The sequence below is a fragment of the Orbilia oligospora genome (assembly GCF_000225545.1).
Source record: "Orbilia oligospora ATCC 24927 unplaced genomic scaffold scaffold00083, whole genome shotgun sequence".
Classification (NCBI taxonomy): domain Eukaryota; kingdom Fungi; phylum Ascomycota; class Orbiliomycetes; order Orbiliales; family Orbiliaceae; genus Orbilia; species Orbilia oligospora.
This window is the reverse complement of record NW_011645640.1, coordinates 94044-120526: the sequence shown is the minus strand read 5'-3', so window position 1 is coordinate 120526 and position 26483 is coordinate 94044. Positions and strand designations below refer to the sequence as shown.

At 44.5% G+C, this 26483-nt stretch overlaps 2 protein-coding genes across 2 annotated transcripts; one reads left to right on the top strand and one right to left on the bottom strand.

Moving 5' to 3' along the window:
• Positions 1-13481: 13481 nt before the first annotated feature.
• On the top strand, positions 13482-14527 carry AOL_s00083g24 (uncharacterized protein; the record flags this gene model as incomplete). Its single annotated transcript, XM_011125204.1, has 2 exons — positions 13482-13794; positions 13959-14527. 2 exons carry the CDS (start codon positions 13482-13484, stop codon positions 14525-14527), a joined length of 882 nt encoding a protein of 293 aa, XP_011123506.1.
• Positions 14528-14996: 469 nt separating this feature from the next.
• On the bottom strand, positions 14997-23385 carry AOL_s00083g23 (uncharacterized protein; the record flags this gene model as incomplete). The annotated part of the gene is made up of 7 exons (XM_011125203.1): positions 14997-15203; positions 15302-15637; positions 15692-16074; positions 16134-16325; positions 16390-20214; positions 20273-23200; positions 23286-23385. The coding sequence occupies 7 exons, from the start codon at positions 23383-23385 to the stop codon at positions 14997-14999; spliced, it is 7971 nt and encodes a 2656-aa protein (XP_011123505.1).
• Positions 23386-26483: the final 3098 nt, after the last annotated feature.

The window sequence follows — 26483 nt, the reverse complement described above, 5'->3', positions numbered from 1 at the left end:
TCCGAAAGGGATATATAAAGGAATATAAAAAGCAGTGGGAAAAAAAAAGTCCGTCACAAAATCCGCAATGCAAAGGGGCAGAAGAAGGAAAAATAAATAAAAATACTGGATCGCTCGCTTGCTAAAAAAAAAGATCGAGTAGGAAAAAAAAACCGAAGGAGATTCTAAGATACTGTGGGCGGCAAGTTGCAGGTGGGTGAACTGGCTTTCGAAAAATGCGAAAGACCAAGGAAATGTTCACACAGATCGATATGTTACAGAATCCGCAAGGCCTTGTCGAGTCCCTGCGAGATTTTGGTCGTAGAAGTCTGTTGATCGTTCAACAGAAGGCTAGCGTTGGATTTTTACTGGGAGATAGACAACTTGCCAGTTGCCGGGTCCTGTCTTACAGATGAAAGTCAGCGAATTTGGACATTCAAAGCTAGTATACTGGAATCCGATTTACGAAGATGTATAAATGACCGGGATGGGGGGTGGTTGGTAAAGCTACCCTGGCCCGTCATATGCCATATTTCGTAGAGTGCATTCCAATCTAAGATAGAAAGGGAGATAAACTTACCGTATCTTCTCGTTTCTTTCGTGTATCGTTAAAAAATAAAAATAAGTATGAGCCAGGGTATAACAGAATCCGTAATCCTTTGATCGTAAAGATAGAAATCCGAAGCAAATAAAAAATAAAAAAGGACAATTGAGCTTTAAAAGAAGATTTCCGGCAAATGAAGATGATTAATATATCGAATTCCGCTTGAAAGCAAAACGCTACAGTCGCTCAGAAACGAAAGGCTAGTCTTCGACGATCCAGATATTCTGACACGTCGATGCGAGCTGGTTCCCAGGTATTTGTACGGCAATGCTTCTGAACCGAAGTTAATCGGTATTCCAGGGTTTGAGAAGCCGTTGACAAAGTCGTTGTCGTGCAAGGTAGGAGAACGCGGGTCGCCGGGTTCCAAGATATACCTGTTCTTCCTCAGGGTTGGTTTGCGGTAAGGAACCGAGACTAGACAAGTCGGCTCTTCAGACAAAGAACAGCACGTTGTCCCCAACAGCTATCCTAGCCAATTATCAAAAAGAAGACGGATTTCTGAATATCTAAATTGGTAAGAGACAAGTTTGACAAGTTAGCTTCCAGCTGCATGCAACGCGCTAGGGTCCAGGCTTGCCCTCAAGCATAAGCCCAAGAAGGCAGAAAGAGATGGATGGAAAGAAACTAAAAAATAAAAAATAAAATAAAAACGCACATACCCGTCGGGAAGTCAAAATTCAAACAGGACAGCTGGATTTGACAACAGATTTGTCTGTCCCGAGTGAATCGCGATGGGTATTAAGAGGAGGTGAGAGAGAGGAGGAGGTGAGCGTGCGAAGGGCCAGGGAAAACTTTCAGCGCAGACAACGGCCGAGTGGTTCCGAGCGTTTGCGGTGGTTGGAATCCGGGTGGGAAAAAAAACACTACAACAGCTTTGGGCTGAATATCGTTGGACAAGGCGCAAGCGTGAGCCACAGCAATTATGCACAGACGAACAGACGACCACGAGTTTACAGGAGGGCGAAGGGTCGCTGAACAGATGGATAGAGATGAGGGGATGATAAAGGTTTGATTAGAAGAGGGAAGAGGATAGAAAAATAAAAAACGAAAAAAGATAATAAAAAATAAAAAATAAAAAATTAGGATGGCGGGGAGGGGAAAGATGCAGTAGAAAAAGATATAGCAAGCAAGCAAGCAAGAGAGGAAAGGACTGCAAGTCAGCTAGCTCAAGAGTAACTGGTTTGGTAGGGAAAAGAACAGCTGGGGCGAAATCTACAGGGATGATTTGTCCAAGAGGTAACCACGATGTATAAAAGAAAAGAAAAATAGTACAGACAAGATAAACGGACGGAGGGACAGAGGGACAGACAGACTATAAGAAAGGAAACAACTGCGAATCGAACAAGTGAGAGGGAAAGACGAATGGTCTTTCCGTCGCCGACTTAACGATGGTCCCTATCAGTGGAGTATGATGATGATGATGAAGGAGGAGGAGGTTGAAGGGGAGGAATAGTGGTGATGATGATGGCTTGTCGAAAGAGAAAAAGAGGAAAGGTTCAAAAGCTGCTAAACAGAGCGGCATGCATGCCGTAAAATAAAAAAGACACACACACACGCACGCACACACACACACACGCAGCACGCACAAGGTGGAGGGAGGGAGGGACGTTCCCCATGCAGGCGCAAGGAAACGTCTGGATAAAGAATATAATACAATATGGTATTAGGTTGCGAAAGGTGGGAGGTGGAAGGTGGGAGGTGTGGAGGGATTGATTGATTGATTGATTGATTGATTGATTGATTGATTGATTTCTTATTCAATCGATGCTTTTGCTTTTACTTCTGCACTTACAATTGAAATATATGATAGATATGATATGTACTGTAAATATACTAGTTTACTCGGTAGCTGCCGTATGTAATGTAATGTAATGTAATGTATAAAATGTATGTACCGGTGGTGTATATTTTGTCGGATCGGTCCACGAGAGGGAGAGAGAATGAGAGAGAGAGAGAGAGAAGAGATAAAGAGGAGTCTGAGGTGGTGGTGGTGTGCGAGAGAGAGAGTGTGTGTGTGCGTGTGTAAGTGTGGCCGCCGTGGGTCGTGTTCAATTCAAGAACCAGACAACAGACAAGACAGACAGACAAGACAGACAAGACAGACAGACAGACCAGATCAAGATCAAGATCAGACCAGACCGAACCAGACCAGACCACAGAGGAGATCAGGAGGAGTAGGAGAAGAAGAAGGAGGGGTCCTTTTGGGAGGAGTAATTGAGTAAGTAGATACCCAGGTATGTAGGTAGGTAAGTAGGTAGGTAGGGAGGAGGGAGGATCAATTAAGGGTCGGGTGCTAGCAATATGTATGTATGTAAGTATGTGGATATATGTAAGTGTGTCTGCAGCACGTCCGCTCGTCTATGTATGTCTGGATGGAGAATAGTATCCTATCCCGGTACTGATATACTAATACTCATGCTACCTAGTTAGTGTTCCTATTTGATGATATGGTTCGGACTGCTTCGATCTTGGTGTTTTGCTTCTTTGCTGACCGGACTGACTGACTGACGGATACTACTTACTTACTTGTTTTGCTTGCTTGCTTGCTAGTTATTAGCTAGCTTGGTTTTTTAAAGCTTCCAACTTGAATTGGAAAACAAGAATAAGAATAAGAATAAAAATAAAAATAAAATAAAATAAAAATAAAAATATATTAATTAAAAGACGGAGAATAAGAATAAGAAAAGAGTACTCGGAAGTATGTACGATGGTAAATAGTAAATAGTAAATGGTTTAGTATGTATGTATGAAGTATGTACGATGATATGTAAGTATATATTATGTATAGTGGAAACAGTCCGCCTCAAAGATCGATCTTGAGAACCAAACCAAAGTAAAATACCTATACTATACTAAGACCTGCCAGTAATGCGGTTTCTTTCTTTCTTTCTCACCTTTAGGCTAGTACTATAGTATAAAAAATAAAAATAAAAATAAAATAAAAACCTGGTGCTTTTTGTACTCGACAGGTACCCAACCGTTCTGGACTGTTCAAAAGGGCTCAGTCTTCCTGAGGAGGATGGTACATTACTTGAAAGCCTCCGTCTGATTGGGGACCCCAAAATTTGATACGGCTGGTTGGAGCCGCTCTACGGTTAGAGCATCATATTCGAAACCGATTACTCTCTTCAATTTTTTATTTTTTTTTATTTTTTATTTTTTCTATTTTATTTTATTCTATTTTATTTTTATTTCCAATTCGCCTCCTCTCTGGATCTCATCTGCAGAAACTGAAATAAATCACTGCCTCCTTCAGAATTAAACTATTCGTTTTTTTTCTTATTATTGCGATGTAATGAAACGAACGCAATTCCATCTCTACCTCGTGGTACATGTACCTTTTTTACAATTACGCTTCCACAGATCTTAAATCTTAGCCCCAAAATTACGGTGCAAGTCATTCCTCCCTCGCCTGGGGGAGAGGCCCCATGGGTGGATGGGTGGGTGTGTGGGCTGTATTGACAAGCTCCCACCCCTCGACCCTCGAAATTCGTCAATGGCGGCCAGCCTCTTTTCTTTTTTACACACAGCCAGTCAACCTCCGAATACATACTCCAAGGTCCTCAGCCTTCCTGCGACCTGGGATTGGATCTTAAGTGAGCGAGAGAGAGAGAGAGAGAGAGAGAGACATAAAAGGGAAGAAGAAAAACAAGATCATTAGCGTAAGAAAGGTATCAGATTTGCTTTTTCGCGGCCGGCTTCAACGATTTATGCGAAGGGCGGCGCGCTCCATTGAGTGAAGGGAAGGCTGGCTGGTCCGTCTTTTTCTTTTACTTTACTTTATTTTATTTTTATTTTATTTTTTTTAAACTTTTCCTTTCCCTTGCTCTTCTTGAACGAACTCTTTCAAACGAGAGACGCCATTATCGTAACGAGCCTCGCAAAGAAGAAACGTTGAGAGAAAATCAATCCCCCCAGCATCATTTTTTTGTTTCTTTCTTTCTTTCTCTATATTTTATATTTTATTTTTTTTAAAATTTTTTTTATCTTTTATTCCAACCCGAAGAAAACAAAATAATAGTTTTCCGGATTACCCTGAAAATAAAATAAAGAAGAAGAAGAAGAAAAAAAAGTTTCCCCCCCCACGAAAACTAACTATAACAAGAGTTTTCCTATTATCTTTCTTTTCCTTGCCTTCCCGTAAAGGCTTTAAATCAAAAAATAAAACGTCCGTGAAGTAAAAAAAAAAATGTTTATATCAATTATGGATCTGGCATCAAACGTTTACCGCGAAACAACAGCGGCTTCATGTTGGTGTCCAGAGCGGATCGGGGCGGCCTGCATTTCCCCAAAAAACGAGCCTCGCCACTGGGTATGTATGTAATGTATGTAATGTACCTGTCCTTGGGAACCTTGGGAAAGCTGGTGCATGCATGATTGGAGAACCGGGCGAGGGGGTGGGAAATATGGTTTTTGCGGAAGATGTACTGCGTATGAACATGCGTCCATACGTACATTAACATCCATCCATACATAACATACATATGTACATATGTATCTGACTGCTTACTGGCAGCGGCACAGCTTTTCTTAGCCCTGATGGATGTTGAAAATAACCACACTTGAAACGTTATTATCAACCTCCTTGCTCGCTTCGTGATCACTCAACCTACCTTTTTTTTTTTTTTTGTTTCTTTCTTTCTTTCCTCATACTCATTGACAGAAGTGACATATGTGGGCTCGCTTGGAAGTCGGGGAGCTTTCTTGAGCTCGAGCGCTCAAGTCCTCGGACCAATACGGCAGGCAAACTACTGAATGAAGATGTGACCTATCTTGGGGGATGGGGGGTGTGGCTTTCCTCAATTTGCGATAATTCGCAGGCACATCATTGTCGGAATTTGTAGTAACACCGTGCACAGCTAGTAATTATGTACGTAGTAGCTGCCCGAAATCTTTCTTCTTTGTCGTCCTTTTTCTTTCTTTATTTCTTTCTTTTTTCTCACTTTCAACTTGACATGGATGTTTCGATAGCAATATCGATAAACCAGGTGCTAGGCCCCATACCCATTAGTTATCGCAATGAGGATGGATGAGTATTACCTTTTCGTTTCCCCACGCTGATGACACACTTGATCATCTTCTGGATCCTGGAGGAGCCCACGCGCCAAAACAAAAAAAAAGGTTAAGATGACCTTGTTATGTTATCACAATTCGAATTCGAACGGTTGGTTTTTTTTTCTTGTTCTCTTAATATAATTACTAGTTTAACTGGTTCGCGCGTTCCCCAAAGCTCCATACCAATGATCAAAGGGAGACCGTCCGTCCAATCAGGTTAAAGCTTCCTTGGAGGGACGGGTTTCTATTCTTACCGAGACGCATTCTCTATAGCCGCTCTGCTTGTCGTTTCCCGCAGGTAAGAATGGTCCTCTCTTCCTTTGGAGGGGGGTGAACAGTAATTGGCAGGGAAGCCAGAGGCGGGTAGTACCAGCCCCCCCCCCCTCCCCTTCATTCCCGTCGATTGTGACGCAGCTTCAACGAAGAAGGGAAGTGGAGATAAGTTACATCTTGTGCGCGCGTCTAACAACTCCGTTACGGACGTTTCACACGGTCCGACATCAGCTTTTCTAAGCCTACAGAAACTAAAAATCAAAAACATACATATAGAAAAACAAAAAAAAAACGAAACGTGCGGTTTTAAACGTCTTTTGCGGCAAACCAGCAAGCAGTAAGCAAGCAAGCAAAGTGTATTTTATTGTTTTATTTTTATTTTTATTTTTTTATTTGATGTTTCGGATGTTTTTTTTTGGTGTTTAACCAGCTAGCTAAGTAGCTAGGTAGCTAGCTCTTAGATGCGGCCATGCAATCTGCAGACAAGCAGCGGGTAGGTCCACACTAGGAACGTTCACCCTGCTGGTGTATGTTTAAGGATGGGCGTCGACGGGAGGAATGTCATCGACTCCATTATTATTAAGACTTTCTCTTAATATGTATGTAAGATGTACCTTTTTTCTTCCTGCGAGTTATCGTGCATTGTTCGGTAAAAGGACAAGGTCTAAGCTTGTTGGTTCGAGTCGACATCCACTTAGCACTCATCGAGGAAGAAGACCCGGGAGACAGGGTTAGCTTGTTTGAGGAAACGAAAAAAAAAAAAAGGACTCTGAGTAGTTTTTTTTTTTTTGCGAAAAAGCAATTGGGGAATGTTAAGCTGAGTGGAGAGAGATCTGGGCAAATGCGACGAAAGACAGAACAGCCAGGCAAGCTCAAGCAGGAGGGAAGGGAGGAGCTGCAAGGCAGGGGCGGATAAGACCAGGGCGAGGATCAAGAGACCCATCCTGCCAGCGCACTGCTGCAGCTTTGCCCGCCAATGACGAAAGAGATTGGATGCGGATGTCTTGGTCGTTCGGGCAAGGCTATTCTATTTTTTGATTCGGATGGACGTGGACCATCGACGTCAAAATGGCATTAGTTAGAAATGTTGGATTTTTTTTATTTTATTATTTTTGATTTAGCGGAAGCTACTTGAAAAGATCGAGCATGGCAAGCCGAAGTTAAGTTTTCCCTGCATCGATATCCCAATTCATGAATGAATATCAGCTTCCAACATCTACATAGTACATAGTACACCCGCGGGCCATGGATATCCGGGCAAAGGAATAGACCCGGCACTCGCGTCGTTTGTTGAAACCAATCGGCGAGCTTTTATCCATCTTATCCCATCATCATCATCTGTCGTACCATACTGCTGGTAAGCTTTCTTCTCACGATGGTGTGTATGTATGTATGTGTGTATGTACGTATGTACATATGTAAGTACATAGTAGGTACTTACCTACATACCATTCGGAAGCAGATAATAGTTTTACAAAATCCGAACTAAAGGTCAACCGACCTGATGTGAATGAACACTCTGGGGTACCATGAACTTAGCAAGGAAATTCTTCCATGTTTTGCCGCCTGCCCGAATAGGTGCTATTCTTATCTCTTCCCCTCACTTTGGTCGCTCAAGAGGGTTTAGTCTATTTTGAGGAGCTTTCAATCGACATTTCGACCCCCCATGCCCTTTCTTTAGCTCCCTCCAAACGATCCGATGGGGATTTCGAAAGAGGAGAGACAAAAAAAAGGTTGGTGTGGGCAATTCGGCTGCGGCATCCAATAGGCTGCGACCACGTCTATGCACCTCATAGACCCCACAGGGTTGTTACTTTTTCCTGACCCTGCTTTCCCCATCCTCTTTTTTGCATGAATTTTCTTCTTTCTTCTTCTTCTTTCCTTTAGCCTTGCACGACCGCCGTCGACAAAGAAGAAGCTCCTATCAGGAAAAACGTGAGATATTCCAGAAGGAAGCAGTCACCTGAGTGGAGCTTCTCGGTGGCACCCTTTTAAGGGGTCGTTATGCGTTTCAGAATTGACCAGCTGGAATCTGCTTGGGAGGAAGGGCTGACGCGATTGTGCTGACCCATGAAAACTTAGCATCCCGGGAGTTTTTTTTTCTTGAAGCTTACCAGTCAGTCCGGTCAGTCCAGCCCACAGGATCGGAAGGGAAAAACGACAAAGGGAAGGCAGAAAAAAACCAGCTAACAAGAAAAAAAGGGCTGGGCAGTAAAGTGACACAAGCTTCCCAGAGCAAGCGTGTGATTGAAAATTGAGCGATTTCAAGACCTTCTTTCTCTTCCATATTCATTTGTCATCAATTGCTCGAGACGATCGGCCGATATTGACAAGGCCAGTCGAGTTATGGACGAGACAAGAGGTGCCACAAAGCCAAAAGCTCACTATCAGCAGCCGGCGTGTGAACTGTTGCTTTCTTTTCTTCTTTCTTTCTTTTCGTCTTGTCGTATTTTTTTCTTCTTTTTCATTTCATGAATTCATGAGGTCGTATGTGGTAGTTTTTGCCTCTCCACTTTGAATCCAGAGCATCTTTCCTTTTTCTAAATGTCTGTCTTCCCTCTTTCCCCTCCGACAAGCTAGTTAGTACGGAGTACTATGTATGTACATAGCATTTACATATGTTTGCTCCCGTCGCTTGAGCACACGCACGCTGTGATGTGCGTGGAAGCAAGCAACCTTAATAGCCCCATCAGGTGGGAATAAAAAAATAAAAAAAAATAACTTTTAAGACCACCATACCCTAAAGAGCTTCAGTATTAATGCACACCCTAAAAAGCCCTTATGTAGGGAGGCGGGTAGTGGGATTTGGGGTACATGTACATGTACATCCGTGTGTAGGTGCAAAGTTATGTACATTGCACATCAAAGGAGCAAGAGGGAAGGGGGGGGAAAAAAAAAGTGGAAGCTTAAGCTTAAGGCATGCACTGGGTAGGGCCATGGCCTGGATGCATACGCGAACAGAGACTTATGCAATAGCGGACCGCTCAGAGACTTGCATCCTGCAAATCAAATGGCGAAAGATGCACCAAAAAAAGGTGAAGGGGAGATTAAGATAAAAATCGTAGATCGCATGACATGACAGACAGGATGGCGATTAATTGGATGTCAAGTTAGCAATCATCCATTCATCCAAGCACAACATCCAGAAAGAAAGAAAGCTTACATGCTTGTCATCCTGTCATTCAAAGGATTTTTCTGTGAGCCACTCATTCTGACGGAGGAGGGAAAACCCATTAGGTTGGAGATATCGAGATGATTGGCGCAGGTGGGTGTAAAGTGTCTCGGGTCTAAGCTGAACTGGAGGGTGTCCAGACCAAAAAGACACGGCTCGGCAATAGGCAAATGGCTAGCTTCATTTAGGCAACAGATGGCGAAGAGTCGCCAATTGGCCCAACAGCTTCGCAAAAAGGAAATGTTCCGTTCAAACAAGCACTTCAACATCCGTTATTTTGCGAATGGCCTGTTAGGCACGGACAAATCTTGGTTTCACTTTGACTTCGGGGCTTTTTTTCTTTTTGATCTCAAGTTTTGTTAATTAGTTTAAAACAAAAATTTCGTTCCTCTCCTTTCTTGAGGCTTTTCAGGTAAGGCGGAGTGGCAATCATCCGTTCCGCGATGAAGTCTTGATTGATAGATATTTTGATGTCCGGGCTAAACTTCAACGGTAAACGGCTTGCAAGAGGCTAGCTTGCCAATTAACTGCAAAAGCTGGAAAACCTCAAACGTTGGATTCCCGTTAGCCCATCTGGGCCAATGCAATATCAGCCATAACCGGTGGGTCCAGATGGCTCCACGATAACTAACAAAATTAACTACATCACAGAACAGCGTTCGTTACCAATGCGCAATGTCTCACGGCTGCTCCATTACCATCCATCCATCGTGGAAGTATCCCTTGTTAATGGAGAGGCGGGTTTGTGTTGGAGTTTTTTTCGTCGTTAAGCCGCCTGCGCAACGATTAAATTAGCTATGATACAATCCCGCATTCCCGCCCTTGCATAAGCTGGGTCCAGATGGTCACCAGATAGTGGCACCCTGGCCATAAACTAATTTCTAACCGCAGCACCAAGGAGCCAAGTGTGGATAAGATGGATGGATGGCTAGCACAGCAGCAGATGCTCGCAGCAGATGCGTATTATCTTTTTTGGCTGTATGTATGTCTGTATGTAATGTGAAAAGGAAAAAGACCCTTAACAAGGGGAAAGCCTCATACGGATCCAGGAACGAGCCCTTTTCCTCCTCCTCGTTCTCGAAATTGCAGCTGGAAGGGGGAGGGTATGTAGGCTGTGGCTACATGTATGTACCCCCCATTCACACGTTGTCTCTGGTTCCTGGCCCTCTTTTTTTTTTTTCCCGCCTCCTGCTCCACAATTTCGTAAAATGTCGTCAATCAGTATATTCTTTTTTTTCCCGTTCCCTTTCCAAGAGCGCCTCACTAAATTAATTGAGAGATTAATAGACCCTCTTGGAACAAACAGGTGGCCTTGACGCAGGTACCGGAAAACTTTTCACAATCGCGAGCGGATCCAGGGGGAACTTACGGCCCCAAGTAAAAACAAAACCAATATTCCCAGCCGCAGATTTTATCATGCATGCAATTTGGTAATAACCGAACTTTGTGATTGATATTACTATACTTGCTATCATCTTCTCGAGATGGTCGCCTGGGCCCACTGTCGCCGAGGAGGAGGAGGGGGGCAAACAAGGAAGAAAAGAAAAATATGCAAGGGTTCGAGATATCCAGAGCGCTTGGATGATGATTGTCCAAAAAAAAAATAAAAACCTTCTTCCGCTTGGAATGTTCCTTCCTTGTGCAATAGATTCGGCAGAAACCGCTGTCCGTGTCCACGTGCCTTCAGAGAGAGAGAGAAAAAATTGAAATGTGAAAGAGGGGCGGAAATCCGGAAAGGCTTTCAGGGTCCCCGAAATTCGGCTTCGGGTATGAAGCATGATTGTCACAAGTGCATAGCCATCATATCATAGGCTGTCACCTAAAAAAAAAAAAACCTGTCAAAAGGATCTAATTAAAAAAATCGAAATAATAATACAACAGAATGATGAAACTTCAACTGAAGAATTTCTTAACCTTGCCGTTGAAGAGCATCGAAAAAGACAAAGTTGTCACAACATGTACACACATTCCAAACATAAGTTTCGAATTCATCAGCAATGCATGCACGTAAGCCGCAGCCGAAGCGACGTTTACTGATCGGCTGCGCGTAAGCACCCTCCTCTTACGAAGTCGTAAGTATAGGCGAGGCGCGGAAGCTGCGCACCCATCTTTCATGCAATGCAATGCCGAAACATGCGGTTTCCCAGTACATTTATTATAATGTATGTACATTATGTATATATGTATGTATGTATGTATGTGTGTATGTAGGTATGTATGTGGGTAACCACAGCCTACTATGGAATGCATTATCGATATCGGTAGCAGAAGGAAAGGAACCCGGAAGGAAAGGAAAGGAAAGAAGAAAAAGAAGAAAATAAATTTAAAACATCCGCTACCAGATTTAAGCTTTTTTGACCCCTCTTCCTCAGAATGCTGACGCTTCGTCGCCGTATATATTATATTATGCAACATGCATGCAGCAGAGTTTTGGAATCCTATGATATCACACTATCAAATACAAAACATACACGCATATATAGTATATAATCATTCGGTCCGTAATTGTATTTAATTGCATCCAAACGTTTCATGATAGTAGTGGTGACACAGCATGCTCGTACATATATAAATATACCATATAAGTTAGTTATAATTGTATATATTCAGGATCTTGCAATTCCAGAATTTATAGACTGCGGCTCCGTAGATCCGTTTTAGAATTCTCCCTTCCAAGAATACTAATACGACAAATATATTTACATCTACACCTACTACACCCATAGACTTCAGGAAAAGGGGAGATTTTAGGATTGAAAAAAATAAAAACTAAAGAAAGAGTTTGATCGATTGAGGGGGCAATCTTACATAAGATGTCAGACCATCGATAAAATCAAATAAGACAACTTGTGCCTCCGACATCTCATCGCGGGAAAGCACACCCTGCATGATAACAATTAATTGTTGATACCAAAAGTAGAACGATAGTGATGTATAGACATATATCCTAAGGAATCAGCCCATCCGGATTATAATATTATAATTATCCGGGATTCAAAGTCGGCATCGACATCGACATCGACATCGACATCGACAGGGACAACACAAAACAGGACAGGGCAATGTGTTGTAACTGACGTTGGGGAATGGCACGCTGCATGGAAACTTACAGGCCAGCCAGCCAGGCCAAGCTTAAGCTGCGGAGAGAGAGAGAGAGAAGTACTAAATCGAGAAACAGACCTAAACTAAGGTCGGTCGCAAAGCTGACAGATGCGTCGGATGGGGTATATCGTGATGCATAGAAATGATGGTAAATAAGGGAACAAACCCACAGAATCGCTCAGGGTTGTTGGGTCTCGTCGGCACATTCTATTGGACAATAAAAGCAGCCAGCCAGCCCGTTTCTATTCATGGACATGGTTGGTATACTATGTAGCTGGTATACCAGCTATCGTTAAGATGTATTTATTTATTGGCGAAAAGCTTAATAAGAATGTATGTCCTTAGTACTTACTTTGTGTGTACGTGCTTGGTGCTGCCGCCGGCCAAAAAAAGCTGCTTTTGCTTGATCAAGAAGCCTGCAGAATGCGAGATGCATGCATCATCCCGACCTAAACTCGCTTTCTTTTCCCTTTTGCCAGGTCTGCGCCCGCCGCCGCCTGCTTCAACTGCACTGCAAAGGCGGATCGGGGAAGGGAAAAGAAAAAAGGAAGGAAGGAAGGATAAGAATGACAATGTCACCGGCTGGGTCTATGCCTGTGATATCGGATCTCCACAAATGCCATTCTTGAGTAAGTAGCTGCAGGTACATACTTTTCCAGACCGACTTAACCTACATACATACTTACATACATGTACATTAAGTAGTGGTATGTAATGTATGTACTTACATGCCCGATAACCCCATATCGCCGTACATACATAGCTTAGATAGACCAGGTTGCAATTTGCATGGTGGTTGATCAATTTAATCTGGCCGGGTATTTCTCGCGCGACCAAAACTGCACCACCGTTTTTAATCTTTTTATTTTATTTTTAATCTTTTTGGTTAAACTTAATTCGACCATGCAAATCATATGCAAGTGATTCTGACGCGTTTCTTGGAAACTTTAACGTTCGGCGAAACTAGTTTGACAAACGATTGATTCGAAAGGTTAATGTTCATGTTTGTCGTATACGTCCTGTCCTGCATGTATGTCTACGAGTCATCGTAAGTGCCGAGCGAATATACGTATACTTCATCATATTTTTATTTTATTTTTTATTTTCTTTCGCAAATTGAATACGAGACGATTCTAAAGATCAATATCATCTTACTTACTCATAATAATCCTAATTGATATTTTATGCATATACTTAGTATGCACATACGAGTCAAAACCAAACTACAAAACTAACCACCAACTTCTCACAATCCACACACACGACGGCACGTGTCCTCGCGAATCCATCGAATCGATGCCTCCTCCTCCTCCTCCAAAGTTTGGATCATCTCTCAAGGGCGCCGAACTCAAGAGAAAGCTCGTCGAACTAGCCTCGACTTCCAGACCGGATAAACCTCTGGATATATATGTAACTTCATCAACAGGCCACCAAATCCGCGAAGATGGCGGTAGTGGTACCGGTCTCACCAGCTGGCGAGACGATAGGAACCAAAAACTCAAAACCCAGTTCACTACCGTCGGTGCAGCTGTGAAAGTGGGGACGACAAAGCGAAACGCAAGTAAAAGTGGTCTGGAACTCACTGGTAATGTGATTGAACACTCAAATGGTGAGCCATCCATCCATCCCATCCATCCTATTCACTCACTCATTCACACATTCGTTCGTTCGTTCATTCCTTGCATTTTTATTCTCGGTAACGTTCTTGCATATCATACATGTATCATATCATATCATATGAGCGTGCTAACCGCATCCAAAAACCTCCCACAGGAACAACGCACCAGACGACTGCCCCTTCCCCGTCGTCTGCAAATGATCCCAAAATGCCCAAGCAAATCTTCAAAAACTGTACTATCTACATCAATGGGAATACCTCCCTCTCCGGTGTCTCGGATGTAGAATTAAAGCGTCTTCTCACTTCTCATGGTGCTGTGGTTTCATACCACCTCGCTAGACGTCAAGTCACACACATCATTCTCACTAACCCATCTGCCGCTGCATATGCATCCACCGGCATTTCATCGGATCCTCAAATATCGTTAACATCTACGATGTCTACGTCTTGTGGTACTTCTCAGTTATCAAGAACGGTGGATTATCAATCCGGAACTGCGATTCTGGCGAGTAGAAAAATTGATTTGGAAATGAAGGGTAGAGTTAAGTCGAAAATCCACTACGTGAGCGTGGAATGGGCGCTGGCGTCCATGAAACAAGAGAAACGACTTGCGGAGACAAAGTTTCCCGTCGTTCCCCTGAGGGAAGCTAGGCAGGGGACGCTGATGGATTGCAAGAAGACTAGGCCGACTCAGAGATCTTTGATGGACATGATGAAGAAGTAACGCTTTTCGTATTTTTTTTCTTCTTCTTTTCTTTCGATACTACTTATGGCATGTCAAGGCGTCAATGGCGAATCACGGGTATTGCGATTCACTAAGATTTTCATGAATGATTGACATTTTCGGGGAGACGGGATAGCTCCGTCATGAAATGCTTCTTGTTCCTTAGTTTCAAATCGTCTTCAGAAATCAAAAAAAAAAACTCACAGCTTTTTATTCTCTCCGTCCGTTTTCAGACCTACACCCATAAGGAAAAAAAGTGATCTAAAATGCTACCCGTGGTGCATAAAGCGGTAACAAAGGAATGTAACAAAAAAGGAAAGAAAGAAAAAAAGTTAACATACAAGAAGTAAAAATTTGGGCCGAATGACAAAAAAAAAGGCCCCCTCGCCGCCCGGAGCCTTATCTCGAGACATCCGCAATGAATATGATAGGCGAAATCGAGCGGTTAGGTGGGGTTCTCGCCCGTCCTCTAGTCAGCACTAACCCATCCTTCGAAATCAACTTTCCCAACGCTCATAATCTCTTTATAATCATCCTCCTCGTCACTATTTAATCCTAGTGAGCTACCACCTGCTTCGTTCCTTTCTCGTTCTGCGGCAGCGAGTTTTGATGCCACCCGCTTGTACCAGTCTTGTGTGAGACGTTTCTGGGGACCCTCGATAGTGGCAATATATTTCTAAAAACCAAGGGGTCGTTTCATGTCAGCATTCTTCAGCCTTCCGACAAAATCCGACACTGTTATATAAAACTTTTGAATAAGGACCAAACACAAACCTCGAAAATTGCATCTCCCTCGTCGACTGTTCTAAAGATCGCTAGGAAAGCCTGTTCTGCGCTCAACTTTACTGGAATGACGGAATCCCGAACGTTGCCGAATACGACCGGTGCCAACAATGGAAGATGAGGTTTAACCGTCTCATAATGAAGTCGACTGATAGTTCGTAAAACGATGAGCGAAAGACGTTTGGTGTCAGTTGAGTTGCTATTGGGACCCTTGACGGCATCGGCTATGGTTTCAAATAGAGTCTTGGAGGTCTCGAAGGACTTATGGATATTATCCGACAAAAGGAGCTTGCCAGCCGCGACGGCGCTGTTGTCTGAGATGTAGGGCTATAAGAGGGTCAGCTATGTGGTCGACAAGGAAGAATAGATGAGGTTTCGTACGTCACGGTCCGCCAATCCTCGACAGATAACCTTTGCGGCATCGTCAACCAGTCCGCCCTCTTCGATTGCATTTCCGGCGTCCAATAACACCGAGTTCAAAACCAACACCGAGTATTTGGTAAAATGTGTCGTCAAGGCCTGCGTCTTAATGATCTTACCCATGTGGTCAAGTGGGACAGCCATGGACATGGCGCCTAATAGCCTGGCCTTAGTAATTAGCAACGCATCTTCATTATCCTCTAATTCTTCTTCTATAAGAGCTATTAGAGAGGTACGAGACTGGTCTCCCATATTGGCACCCGCTTTGCTGACAACTTCGTACAATGCCTTCAGCATAGCGACACGGACACCAATGTCAGGGGTTTTAGATCCGCTGACGAGTTCTAGAAGAGGCATATCGGGTTAATGTTTATCGATATCGTATCGGTTCGAACGAACATACCTGCAATCAAGGGATCGATCCTTGGAGTCAAGGTGATCAATGTGCCTAGGGCTTTTGCCGCTCTTGATCTCAATACCTCACTTGAAGTATCTGCAAGGGCCTTCGCGAAAGTGCGCTGCAATTGCGGCAAGAATGGCTTGAGGAATGTCGGAATCTTTTCCAGCAAGGAATTAAGAGTTAAAAGAATCGCAGCTAAATTTAGGCGTTAGACTAATTCCACAAGACATCAATCGATATAGACAACCGAGGAACTTACACTTAACCTCAACGGATTTCTCGGATACCACACGAATGAGCGGCCCAGTAATCTGTGTAACGAAAGGCCGTAACGAGTCGCTATTTGTACGATCGATGATATCTGCGATAGCAAGAGCGGATTGCGTTCGTTGTTCCGGTGTGCCATACATGAGACCTTGCAAGAATATCGGAAGAATGGCATTAATGCCTTTAGGAATAGTAAACCCAGGGAGGTCATGGCCAGGGCTCCCGACTTGCAGAAGAACTTGTCGGGTAGATGCGACAAGACTCTCCATTTCCTCTTTGCGCAGACTCTTGACGAGTGCATTGAGCGCTTCCCAGGCAGCCTTGACGACGTCAATCTCTCTATCATCGAAGAGTTGTAACAGGACACGGATACAGTCTGGCGTATAGCGGGAGAAGTCAATTTCACTCTGCTCGAAGAAGGTAGCCAAATGCCTAGCCATAGTGGCCCTCTTTTTCTCGTCGTCATGTTTCAGTAGTCCCAGTATGACGTTCATGCTTGTATTGAGACCGTCGAATTCGTCAACAGCCAACAAAACTTGGTCAAAGGACTCTGCCAATTCTTGTCTGACTTCTTCGTCGTTGATTTCGACGAGATTATCCATGAAAGTATTGATGATCTGAGGTAGTCGTCTGTTGACGGCACTCGAAGCAACTTCCGCAAGATTTGCCAAAGCGGATGCATTGAATGCCGACATAGGTGAGGTAAGCAGGTTTGGAATGAGAACAGGTAGTATCTGGTTGGCCCTGCCATGGTCACGAAGCAGCGTAAGGAGACCAGCGAGAGCACTGGTCGCCGAATCTTCATCGCGTAGCTGATTAAGCAGGAATGGAAGCACTTGATCGACAGCTCTCCGGCCAAATACTCGCTGGATGCTGTCAAAAGCGTCTGCTGCTGCATCTCTGACATCGGAATCACTGTCCACCAATCCTATTCTGAGAACAGAAATCAATGTCTTTTCGTGGTCTTCCAGAGCCTCCTCAGGAGTAGATGTGATCAACTCCTTGAGAGCAATGCAAATACCCTGCTTGGCGTCTGCATCTGTTGTGGTCACCAAGCTCTCCTCCATAGTCGGCAATAGAGAAGTTAGAACCCCTTCACCAGCCTTCCTGACAAGCTCACTAAGCGCTTGTCCAGCAATTTCCTTTTGTTCGGGGTTTGGATTGGCAAGACGACGAATGATAAATCCGGTCAATGTAGGGATCATTTCCTTCAGAATACGGGGTGATGGGACGAGTGCCTTCCAAACATTGATTGCAGCATTGCGGACCAAGCCAGAGGTATCGCTTCGACAAATGTATATGGCGGAAAGTACTCTGTCTCTCTTTTCAGAACCAAGGGCATCAAGCAAAGCGGCGCTGACTTCGTTGTTCGCTTCGACATGGACTTCATCGATAGTTCCTGTAACCCCTGTAAGGTTAAAGAGGAGATCGCCAACAAGTTCGACGGAGCTGAGACGAATTCTGTAAGCGTCGTCTGCAAGGCCTCTTTCGAGTTCTGGAAGAAGAAGGTCCACAGCCCTTGTAGCAAAGTTTTTGACAAGAAGTCGACCGGCACGGAGGGCGGTTTCTCTAATCGAGTCAACGTCGTCCGCAAGTCCAGAAAGAATTGGTGGAATAATCTTGGTAAGATAATTGCTGAAGGCATTTCCAAAACATGCAGGCAAGAAAATGAACATGGACATAAAGCCTTCTCTGACATGTTGCTTGCTGCTTCCGGCATTCGAGAGAATCGTTGGTAACACTTCCTCGAGACGTTCAGTACCAAGACCAGCAAGAACCTCGGATAGAGCCTGGGCGGACCCGAGTCGGTCTCCAGCACCAGTTTCTGACTTAAGTGTGTACATGAGGCCGGGGATAAGTTCTGGCATAGCATCTTCTCCGAGTTTTTCGACAAGGATACCGAGTGCTTTTGAAGCGGTGGAACGTGTCTGTGGGACCGGGTCCACAACCGCGACTTTGAGGCCACTTGTAAGTATCGATAGATGGACCATGAGATCCTTTCTGTCTGTGAGATGGGCCAAACTGCCGATGATCTGAGAAGCCTTCTTCTTTGTTTGTGATCGGTCACTCAGACCACGTTCAAGGATTCTGACGACTAAAGCAAGCGAAGGAGCGTCAAGATAATGCACAAATGACACCTTCAAAAGTGCATCTAGTGCGTCGTTTGTATACTTTGTTGGGTCACTCAGCGCCTTCAAGAGCACGCCAATCAATTCCTTAATCTCAGGATTGGAAATAACATCTCCGAACTTGAGTAAGCTTCGATTTGCAGCAGATCTGACTTCCTTATGAGTGTCAGTCAAGATATTGGTCAATGGCGGAATAATAGTCGGCAGGTTGATCGCAAGTTGACTGGGTGCAAGGTATGCCATGTTACCTAACATTTCACAAGCACCTTTCTTCGATCTCCAAGCCGACTCGTCAAGACCATCGAGTAGCGTGGGTAGGATAACGGTAACACCGTAGGACGACAGATTTGTGAAACAAGCCTTTGCTGCTTCAGCACAAGCTTCACGGACGTCGCTCACAGCATCACCAAAGCATGTAAGCAGGGCCGGAAGGATTTGTATGAAGTACGGTTCGAATACGGGCCCAAGGAAAACCGAAAACAATTCGTATGCAAAAAGCGCGCCTTGTCTAGCGTTTTGGTCTTTCTTGCTTTCGGTGGCGTTCCTGAGTGCCGCTAGGATCGAAAAATCCTTCAATGCAGATATACCGTAACCCCTCACGATACCAGCCAAACCATAGGCTGCCCCTCTGCGAACTGGGTATTTTCCATTACCGAACAAAACGGTTGTCATCTTCTCAACGTATTCCCCGGTTTTGTCCCGGGAAGCACGGACAAGTGGTGGGAGACACTCTGCAACAGCATATTGCACGTTTTCGGATGGTGTTGACAGTGTGGTAAAGAGACGTTGTACTATTGACGGAATTTTCTTGTTACCAGGCTCCAGATGCTCTGCCAGGGCTCCATAGAGAATGATAATGGCCTCGTTACGCTCGTCTTGTGCTTGAGCCCCACGGTCTGGCTCTTCAAGGGTGCTTTCAAACACTGCCATAAGTTCTTCAACATGTGGTTTGCCATGTATACCTATAACGGTTGCAACAGCATCGATCATTTCACGCCGTACCCCAGGACCTTTATCGGACAAACAACCATCCTTGATGACGGCCTCGATAAATGGCCTAAATTGGTCCTTTGTAAAATAAGGAGCTAGCTCCCTATATGCTAAGGCGATCCCGCTCCGTGCTTCCCAAGGATCTGATTGTTGCAGTGCTTTCTTCATAATACCAAATTCGTCGTAAACAGGCCCAACAGGCTTGGCTTTCTGCACATATTTCTCTTTGAGTATGGTCAAGATATTGGTGAAAGTACCCGGATGCATCCTCACTGCTTCTCCGAGAGCGCGTGCGGTAGCTCCTCGAAGTTGACGATCTTGGCTGTCGAGATATGGGAGAAGGTCTGCGACTCTGTCTTCAGACACCGTCATTTCATGGACCTCCCAAGTGGTGCGGGCAAGCTCTGCGTTTTCCTCAACCTCATCGTGCGATGCTATCCAAATCAAATCCAAACTTCCTAATTCTGATAAATCGATTTCAGCTTCGATAGCTTGTAGGACCGCCGTTCTTAGATTTGCCTCAGGTTGAATTGTAGCTGCAACGAGAACCTTGATCTCTTCAGGTGTGATATTGTCAGAAATGCATCGACACAGATCCATAAGGCAATCTTTAATCATTTTGTAATGTTGTGTGTATTTCCGAATGCAAGCTATCAACGTTTCGAAGATCTTCTTCCTCGCAATATTAGTATCAACGCCTGTGATTATCGTTGTTAGCATGTCTACAACCCTTAAAATTTAGAATATTGGACTCACATGTTCCGGTATGGAAAGAAAGGATTTCTAACGCCAGAATAAGCTGTTCTTCAACAATTTCTGGTGTTTTGGCGTCCACTCCCCCATCTTCCAATACCTTGAGAACCAAAGGAAGGACATAATTTAGGGAGATAGAATCAAGCGGCCTCTGTTCTCCCAAAAATCGTATGCGGTGGAGAACTCGGGTACAAAGTGTTCCCAATTCCTCACTTATCATCTCACCCGTAAGCCCTGTCGCTCCATAGGCACGAAGAGTAGTTATCCCAACGAAGAATCTAAAGGCGCCCAGTCGTGAAGAGGTTAGGTTAGCGTTGTACAGATACGTTTCATTTGCCCCCTTGCCGACAATATCACAAGCACTGGAGCCTAACACCTCCAGCAAAGCTTGGGTCGCAGGTGCCATCCATTCTTCACTGCCATTGTTGACCCCACGAGCGAGACTTGAAATAATAGCAATCCCACGAGTTAGCTTCTTATGCGCCTCGTTTACGTTGGCCCGGATCTCCGCTTCTTTTGCAAGTTGGGCTGTGACCTTTGCTTGCTCATCTGCTGTAAGTTTCCTTTGGACTGGACCTCTCTTTTTTTCGATGTCCTTGCGAACTTCCGCCTCCCACTTTGCGATATCGCTGTTTTTGTTGCGAGCAGCAGGGGCAGCAGACTTGCTTGCTAGCACGTCCACAAACGGAACGTCTGATGGGGCTCGCCAGATTGATAAACTGAGGTCGGTGACCCCAGCTACAGTTTCCCGCGAGAGATCTGAGGCGAAGAGGGAGATGAGGCGAGGAGTGAAAAGCTCGGGTATTATAAAAGCAAGCTTTGCAGCGGCTTCTGCAGCAGCCAGGTGAATTGTTTTTAGAGGATAGTCGAAAGATTTCTTGATTTCATCTAGGAGCCTGTCGGTATATTTCTCGACCAAAGCGCGGGGGTCGACCAAAAGCTGTTGGCAAACGTAAATCCAATCAATGCTTCGGTATAGCAATCCATGGTGAGATAAGACGAGGGCGTTAATGATTTGGTGTTCGCGGACTTCCATTGGGATATCGACTGAATCGACAGCATCAACAAGAGTGGCCCTGAGTGCCCTGGAAACGTCGTTGATGGTGCCCTTGGTTCCGACGCTGAGGGAGTCCTTTTCCGGCTCTTCCAGTGACTTAATCCAATCGCACAGCCCTGAAGTTATTGTTGGGCCTACTTCCTCAGGATATTGGGCAAATGCTTGTGATAGAGCTGACGCAGCATCCCGTCGGAATTTGGGGGACTGCGACCCGCCACAGATAAAATAAATAAATGTCTGCGCCCATGCTGCAGCCGATGTAGATTCACTGAAGACATGAGGGGTTAGACCCATCAAAGCCTTCAAGGCCCATTGGAAGTCATCCTCTGAGGCCAGCTTAGTGTATACTCGAGGGGTGAGTAGAAGGGAAAGTTTCGGTAGAACAGCGAAACTTTGCTTGACGATTTCTGACTTATTCACTGCTTTACCGGGTAAAATATCGTTGAACACTAGGCTGGGGTAAACGTAGGCTCCTCCTAGAAGGCCACTTTGAGCGGCTGGTAATGGATTTGTGAAAACTTCGTTGTAGATTTCAGCTAACTGGGGCTCCACAGAAGCGCCGAATTTTGCGACTTCATCATTCCCTTTGTCCCGCTGTGATCGAAGCAGGAGGTCTCCAACTCTAAAAGATGTACTCTTCTTGATATTGGGCTTCTTATCGGATAAGCCATCCTGGACCTTTTTGACGACTGTATTGTCTGCGCTGATATGGCCATTGAGGAGGCCATCCAAATAATGCTCTAACATCACTTCGTAGAAAGCTTCGATTGCCTGGTCATTCTTCTCTTTTGATATCAGTTGCGCCATGTCCTTTGGAACTTTTGCAGCAAGTGCTTTTATGTTGGGGAGGGCAGCCAGCATCTTAGCGTGAGAGACCTTGTGATCAGCTGCGGTTGTCTTCCCACCAACCAGTGGGGTAAGAATCTCCTCCGTGATAGATTCCAATAGGGCCTCATCATGGCAACGCTTTGAAATAACCTGGAACCCAGAGAGAGCACCTGTTCTTATAGCGGCATTTGTGGATTTGATTGAATCCAAGAATCTTTTGAGCAGTTTCTCTTTGAGTATTTTGGCAAGATCAAGGTCTTTGTTCAAAGATTCGATAAGAGGGTCAAGAACACCAGTTAAAATAACTTCTGGGGAACGGAGTAGACTCTTATCGACGGCTGGAATGATCTGACTCTCAAGATCTTCAAGAGTGCAAAATTCTCTGAAGAAAATGGCAAGAGAACTGGCCTGATACGGAGGGACTGTGGTCCGAGAATTTATGAACTCTCTGATATAGAAGCTATATACATCGGATTTCAGTTCGTCTCCTACCACTTTCCTCAGGGAAGGCGATCTCGAAAGAACATCGAGCAGGATTCCTAGGAGGATACCATTTTGTCGGTTCGGAGTTGGTGCTTTCGCGGTCAGGTACTTGATGATATGTTGGACATAGTTCGGCTTTTCTTCCGCTGGGACTTCGGGCGAAGCTATTAGATTCTGGAATCCAATTCGAATTAAACTTTTCCCGCCATTCCTCAGGCCTGGGCGTACTTCTGGCTGCGCTAGTTCGTCCACCAGATTTGAAGCTGCCGCTAGAAGAGCATCCGAATAGTTGACAAACTGGTCCTTGTCTAAAGCGACTTGTCGCAGCAACTGAACACTCCATTCGAGCATGACATAGCGGCTAGATGCTGCGACTCCTCGCTTCAAGCTTTCATCTTTTATGACGGTTTTGATAAGATCTTGTGAGAGTTTTGAGAGGTCGGCATTTTTGTAGAGGGACAGCAGGCAGCTTCTGACTGCATCACGGGATGACTTATCCGCGTAGTAGCTGTGGGTTTTGACAAGGAGATTTATGATTGATGGGACGTCTTTTGAGGGTACTTCTGGAGATATAAATTTATGTTAGATATAAAGCACTAGTGAGCATTGCAAAGCGGGCCACAGCTATGTGAATTCTGACACTCGTACCCTTATCATCAACCTTCGTCTTGAGATCGCGTAAAGCAGCTACCCGTAACTTGACAGAGCTGCTCGCCAATGTAGTTTTGATGGCTGGTGTGTCTGCCATCTCGAACTGTGGTATCTAGATTTGAGACTAGTGACTGGGATTTCTGAAAAATGGTGAGAGCGGAGTGAGGTAAAAGAGGTATGACTACTACAGAAAGGAAAAAGAAGGGAAAGAGAGAAAGAACGAAAGGCAGGGCGAAAGGGGAGGAGTCATAAAACCAAACCCTCCACTGGCATCCTCCTCACTCTACTGATCACAACTTTCTGCAATTGCGGCCTTTGAGTCCTGAACAGTCAGCGTGCTTGAACAGAAGAACAAGTCAAAATTTGGCGGGGAGAAATCATAGTTAATCATTTCTCCACGCTGGAAATGGAATGTTTGTCTGGGGGCGGTTCGAATATATCTTAGCGCCAGCCGCCGACTTTGTGGTTTTCGTAGACTAGACAACGCAGCGCGCACACCAACTGAATTCGAATTTCAGTAACGTTAGATACCTAGGTACTTACCCAGGCCGGTAGCTAGCAACCCCTCCAACTGGCAATTACACAATTAGCTTAGCTATAGGTACTGTGTAGTCTCGCTCCCAGACGGTACTGTGCTAGAAAAGTGGTGTTTTTCAATACCGTTCGAATCCGAGTTATTAGTAAATTTTTATCTCTCATAATACTCTAATCAGTATTGAACACCGTAATACCGTATTATAACCAAAAAACTGTATTAACACGGCATCGATAAACCCCCTCCTTCTGGCACAGCTAAGTACTTCCCTACTTACTTACCTCTTACTACCTGGTACCCAGCTAGGTCCGAAATCCCGAAACTAAGATCGAATAAAACTTGCCGGATTTTATAATTTTACCTAAAAACTAGACGACCCTATGCCTACTTGATTTGTCCCGACCTCACTGAATATCATTGAGTCTCAGGATAGCGATTGAAGAATTGAGCTTAAAGAAAGACATAAAGTAGGTATTTTATTAATGCTATGGAAAACAAATAACGGGAAAGAAAGAAAAAAGAAAGACACAACCACTATTAAACTTTGCGAGCCAGAGTGCAGGTATCGGTCTGGGACGCTTAAGGAAACAGACATAACATAATGAAAGCTCGAGATTTTGGACAAGTGACAGCTGAGGCAGAGATATTTTGAAAACATGAGACAATCTAGCCACCCATGACGTCTAAACAAGAAGCAATCAAAAACATCAAGTCAAAATCTTCAAACAGCGCGCGGCTAGCTAGCTTAAGGTACTGGGGTTGGGGGAACAGAACAACTGCAGACGAAATTAAAAAGTGGGATAAAGAATGACAATCGAGGAATTAGGTGCCGAGACTATATTATTCGGCCAAATTTCAAAAACGAGACGTGTGATAGATGAAAAGAGGAAGCCTAGCCCAAATTTTTTATCCCTGTTGGACCTCGCATGTGCGCGGCTAGGATTCTGATTGATGGCGAAAGATTTTTTGGCGTATATATCACATGCCATGGGCCGCCATACGAGGTCGGGGTGTCCAGGACATTGATTATCCGGTTAGTTGTAGTCGTGATGGCAGGTTTGGCAGACTCCATTCATGATAGTCCCATTGCAGAGAGTACCATCTGGTCTTTGCGTGCACTTGTTTGGAATGCCTCTTATACCTCTAGTGCCATAGTTCACGGGTTCCTGGGTGGAACAGGTTTTGCCGAGAGCCACAGTGCTGGTGGAGGTTGTCTAAAAAACTCGGAACGTTCATGTTAGAATCGGTCTTTAAAATGCATTGGACTAGTGCATGTTATGTGCTTATATGTGCGGGTCTGCTTACAGGATTTGTGAAAGTCATTTTATATTGTGTGTTTGAATGATGACACTCTTTAGAGAATCGAATGATAGGAAAAAAATCAATGATTGATATTTCAAAGGTTTGTGAAGTTTGTGGATTTTGTGTTTGGGTCTGAAGCGGGGATATCGGGTCTGCTCTTGGAGATGATGCGGTGAGAAAATAATGATTATCCCAGGCTTACAAGCTGCCTTTTATACAATCGTACATTGGGAACAAGACTAGTTTGTCTTCCCTTCGAAGGCCTAGGCTCAGAATGAATTTGGAGGATCACGCACAAGGACGAAGGCCATCGACGATAGTGAGAAGGGAATGTATCTACATATCCGGATATCCTAGATCAGATATTTCAATATAGCCCTCGAGCCTTCACGAGAAATTATTTCAATCATTTCTCGTTTTCTTGAGGTATACATCATCTTCATTCGTAGATCAGTCTCGGTACTAACCTAAGCAAGTCTAAGTAATACCCCAGACGATGCCAATCATAACACGAGGAGGGTCCATTCCATGGATCTAGACCAGCCATAATGCTACTTGGAGCTCGAGACCGGATCACGGGGCGGCGCTTAGCCACCCCAGATCTCGGTTTTAGTAGTCGGTATGCATATTGATAAGACGTTGATTCGCTGCAAGTAGGCCTGAGCTCGCCGCATGCGAGCTCTGAGGGGTAGGCGTTCCGTCACATATCAGTATCCTTCAAACCTTTTCACCTTTTGTCTGGGAGGCTACTCGCTATCTCGTACCACTGCCGCCTCATTTTTGCGAGATTATCCATAATCCAACCCATTCGGCATGAATGATATACAATGTCGACTTGAACACTTTCGGTACTATTTGTTCGATCAACATGTGTTTCAGTATCATTCCCCTCTAACTCTATCTAGTAGGGCATGCATGTCTCCTTAGGACATTGATTAATTTCCGTAGATGCATGTAATCGGTGATGCTATATGATGGATATCCTATAATCTTGGAATGTCGAATCAGAGAGGATAGATGCATTAGAGGGAAGTTAGAGGTTAAGTTCATAGAATTTTAAAACGTACGAGAGGTAAGATGACTCAAGATCCAGAACTAAAGCTAAAGGCTACTTACGAAGGGGCTTTCCCTTATTTATCAAAGCTAAAATATGTTAAACTTCAACCTTGACCTTTATTGGGTAATGTTGAATGGAGAAGCCTAGTCTTTCTCATCAGCAATTCGATTCCTACTTCGTGACTCCCCATTGCATTCGTCCAGACGAATCTTCTCATGCAGTGAGAATACTCGGATCCTAGGACTGGGACATCAATTGCCGAGGTCGAGCATCGATTCGGATAGTTGCTAATATAGACTCG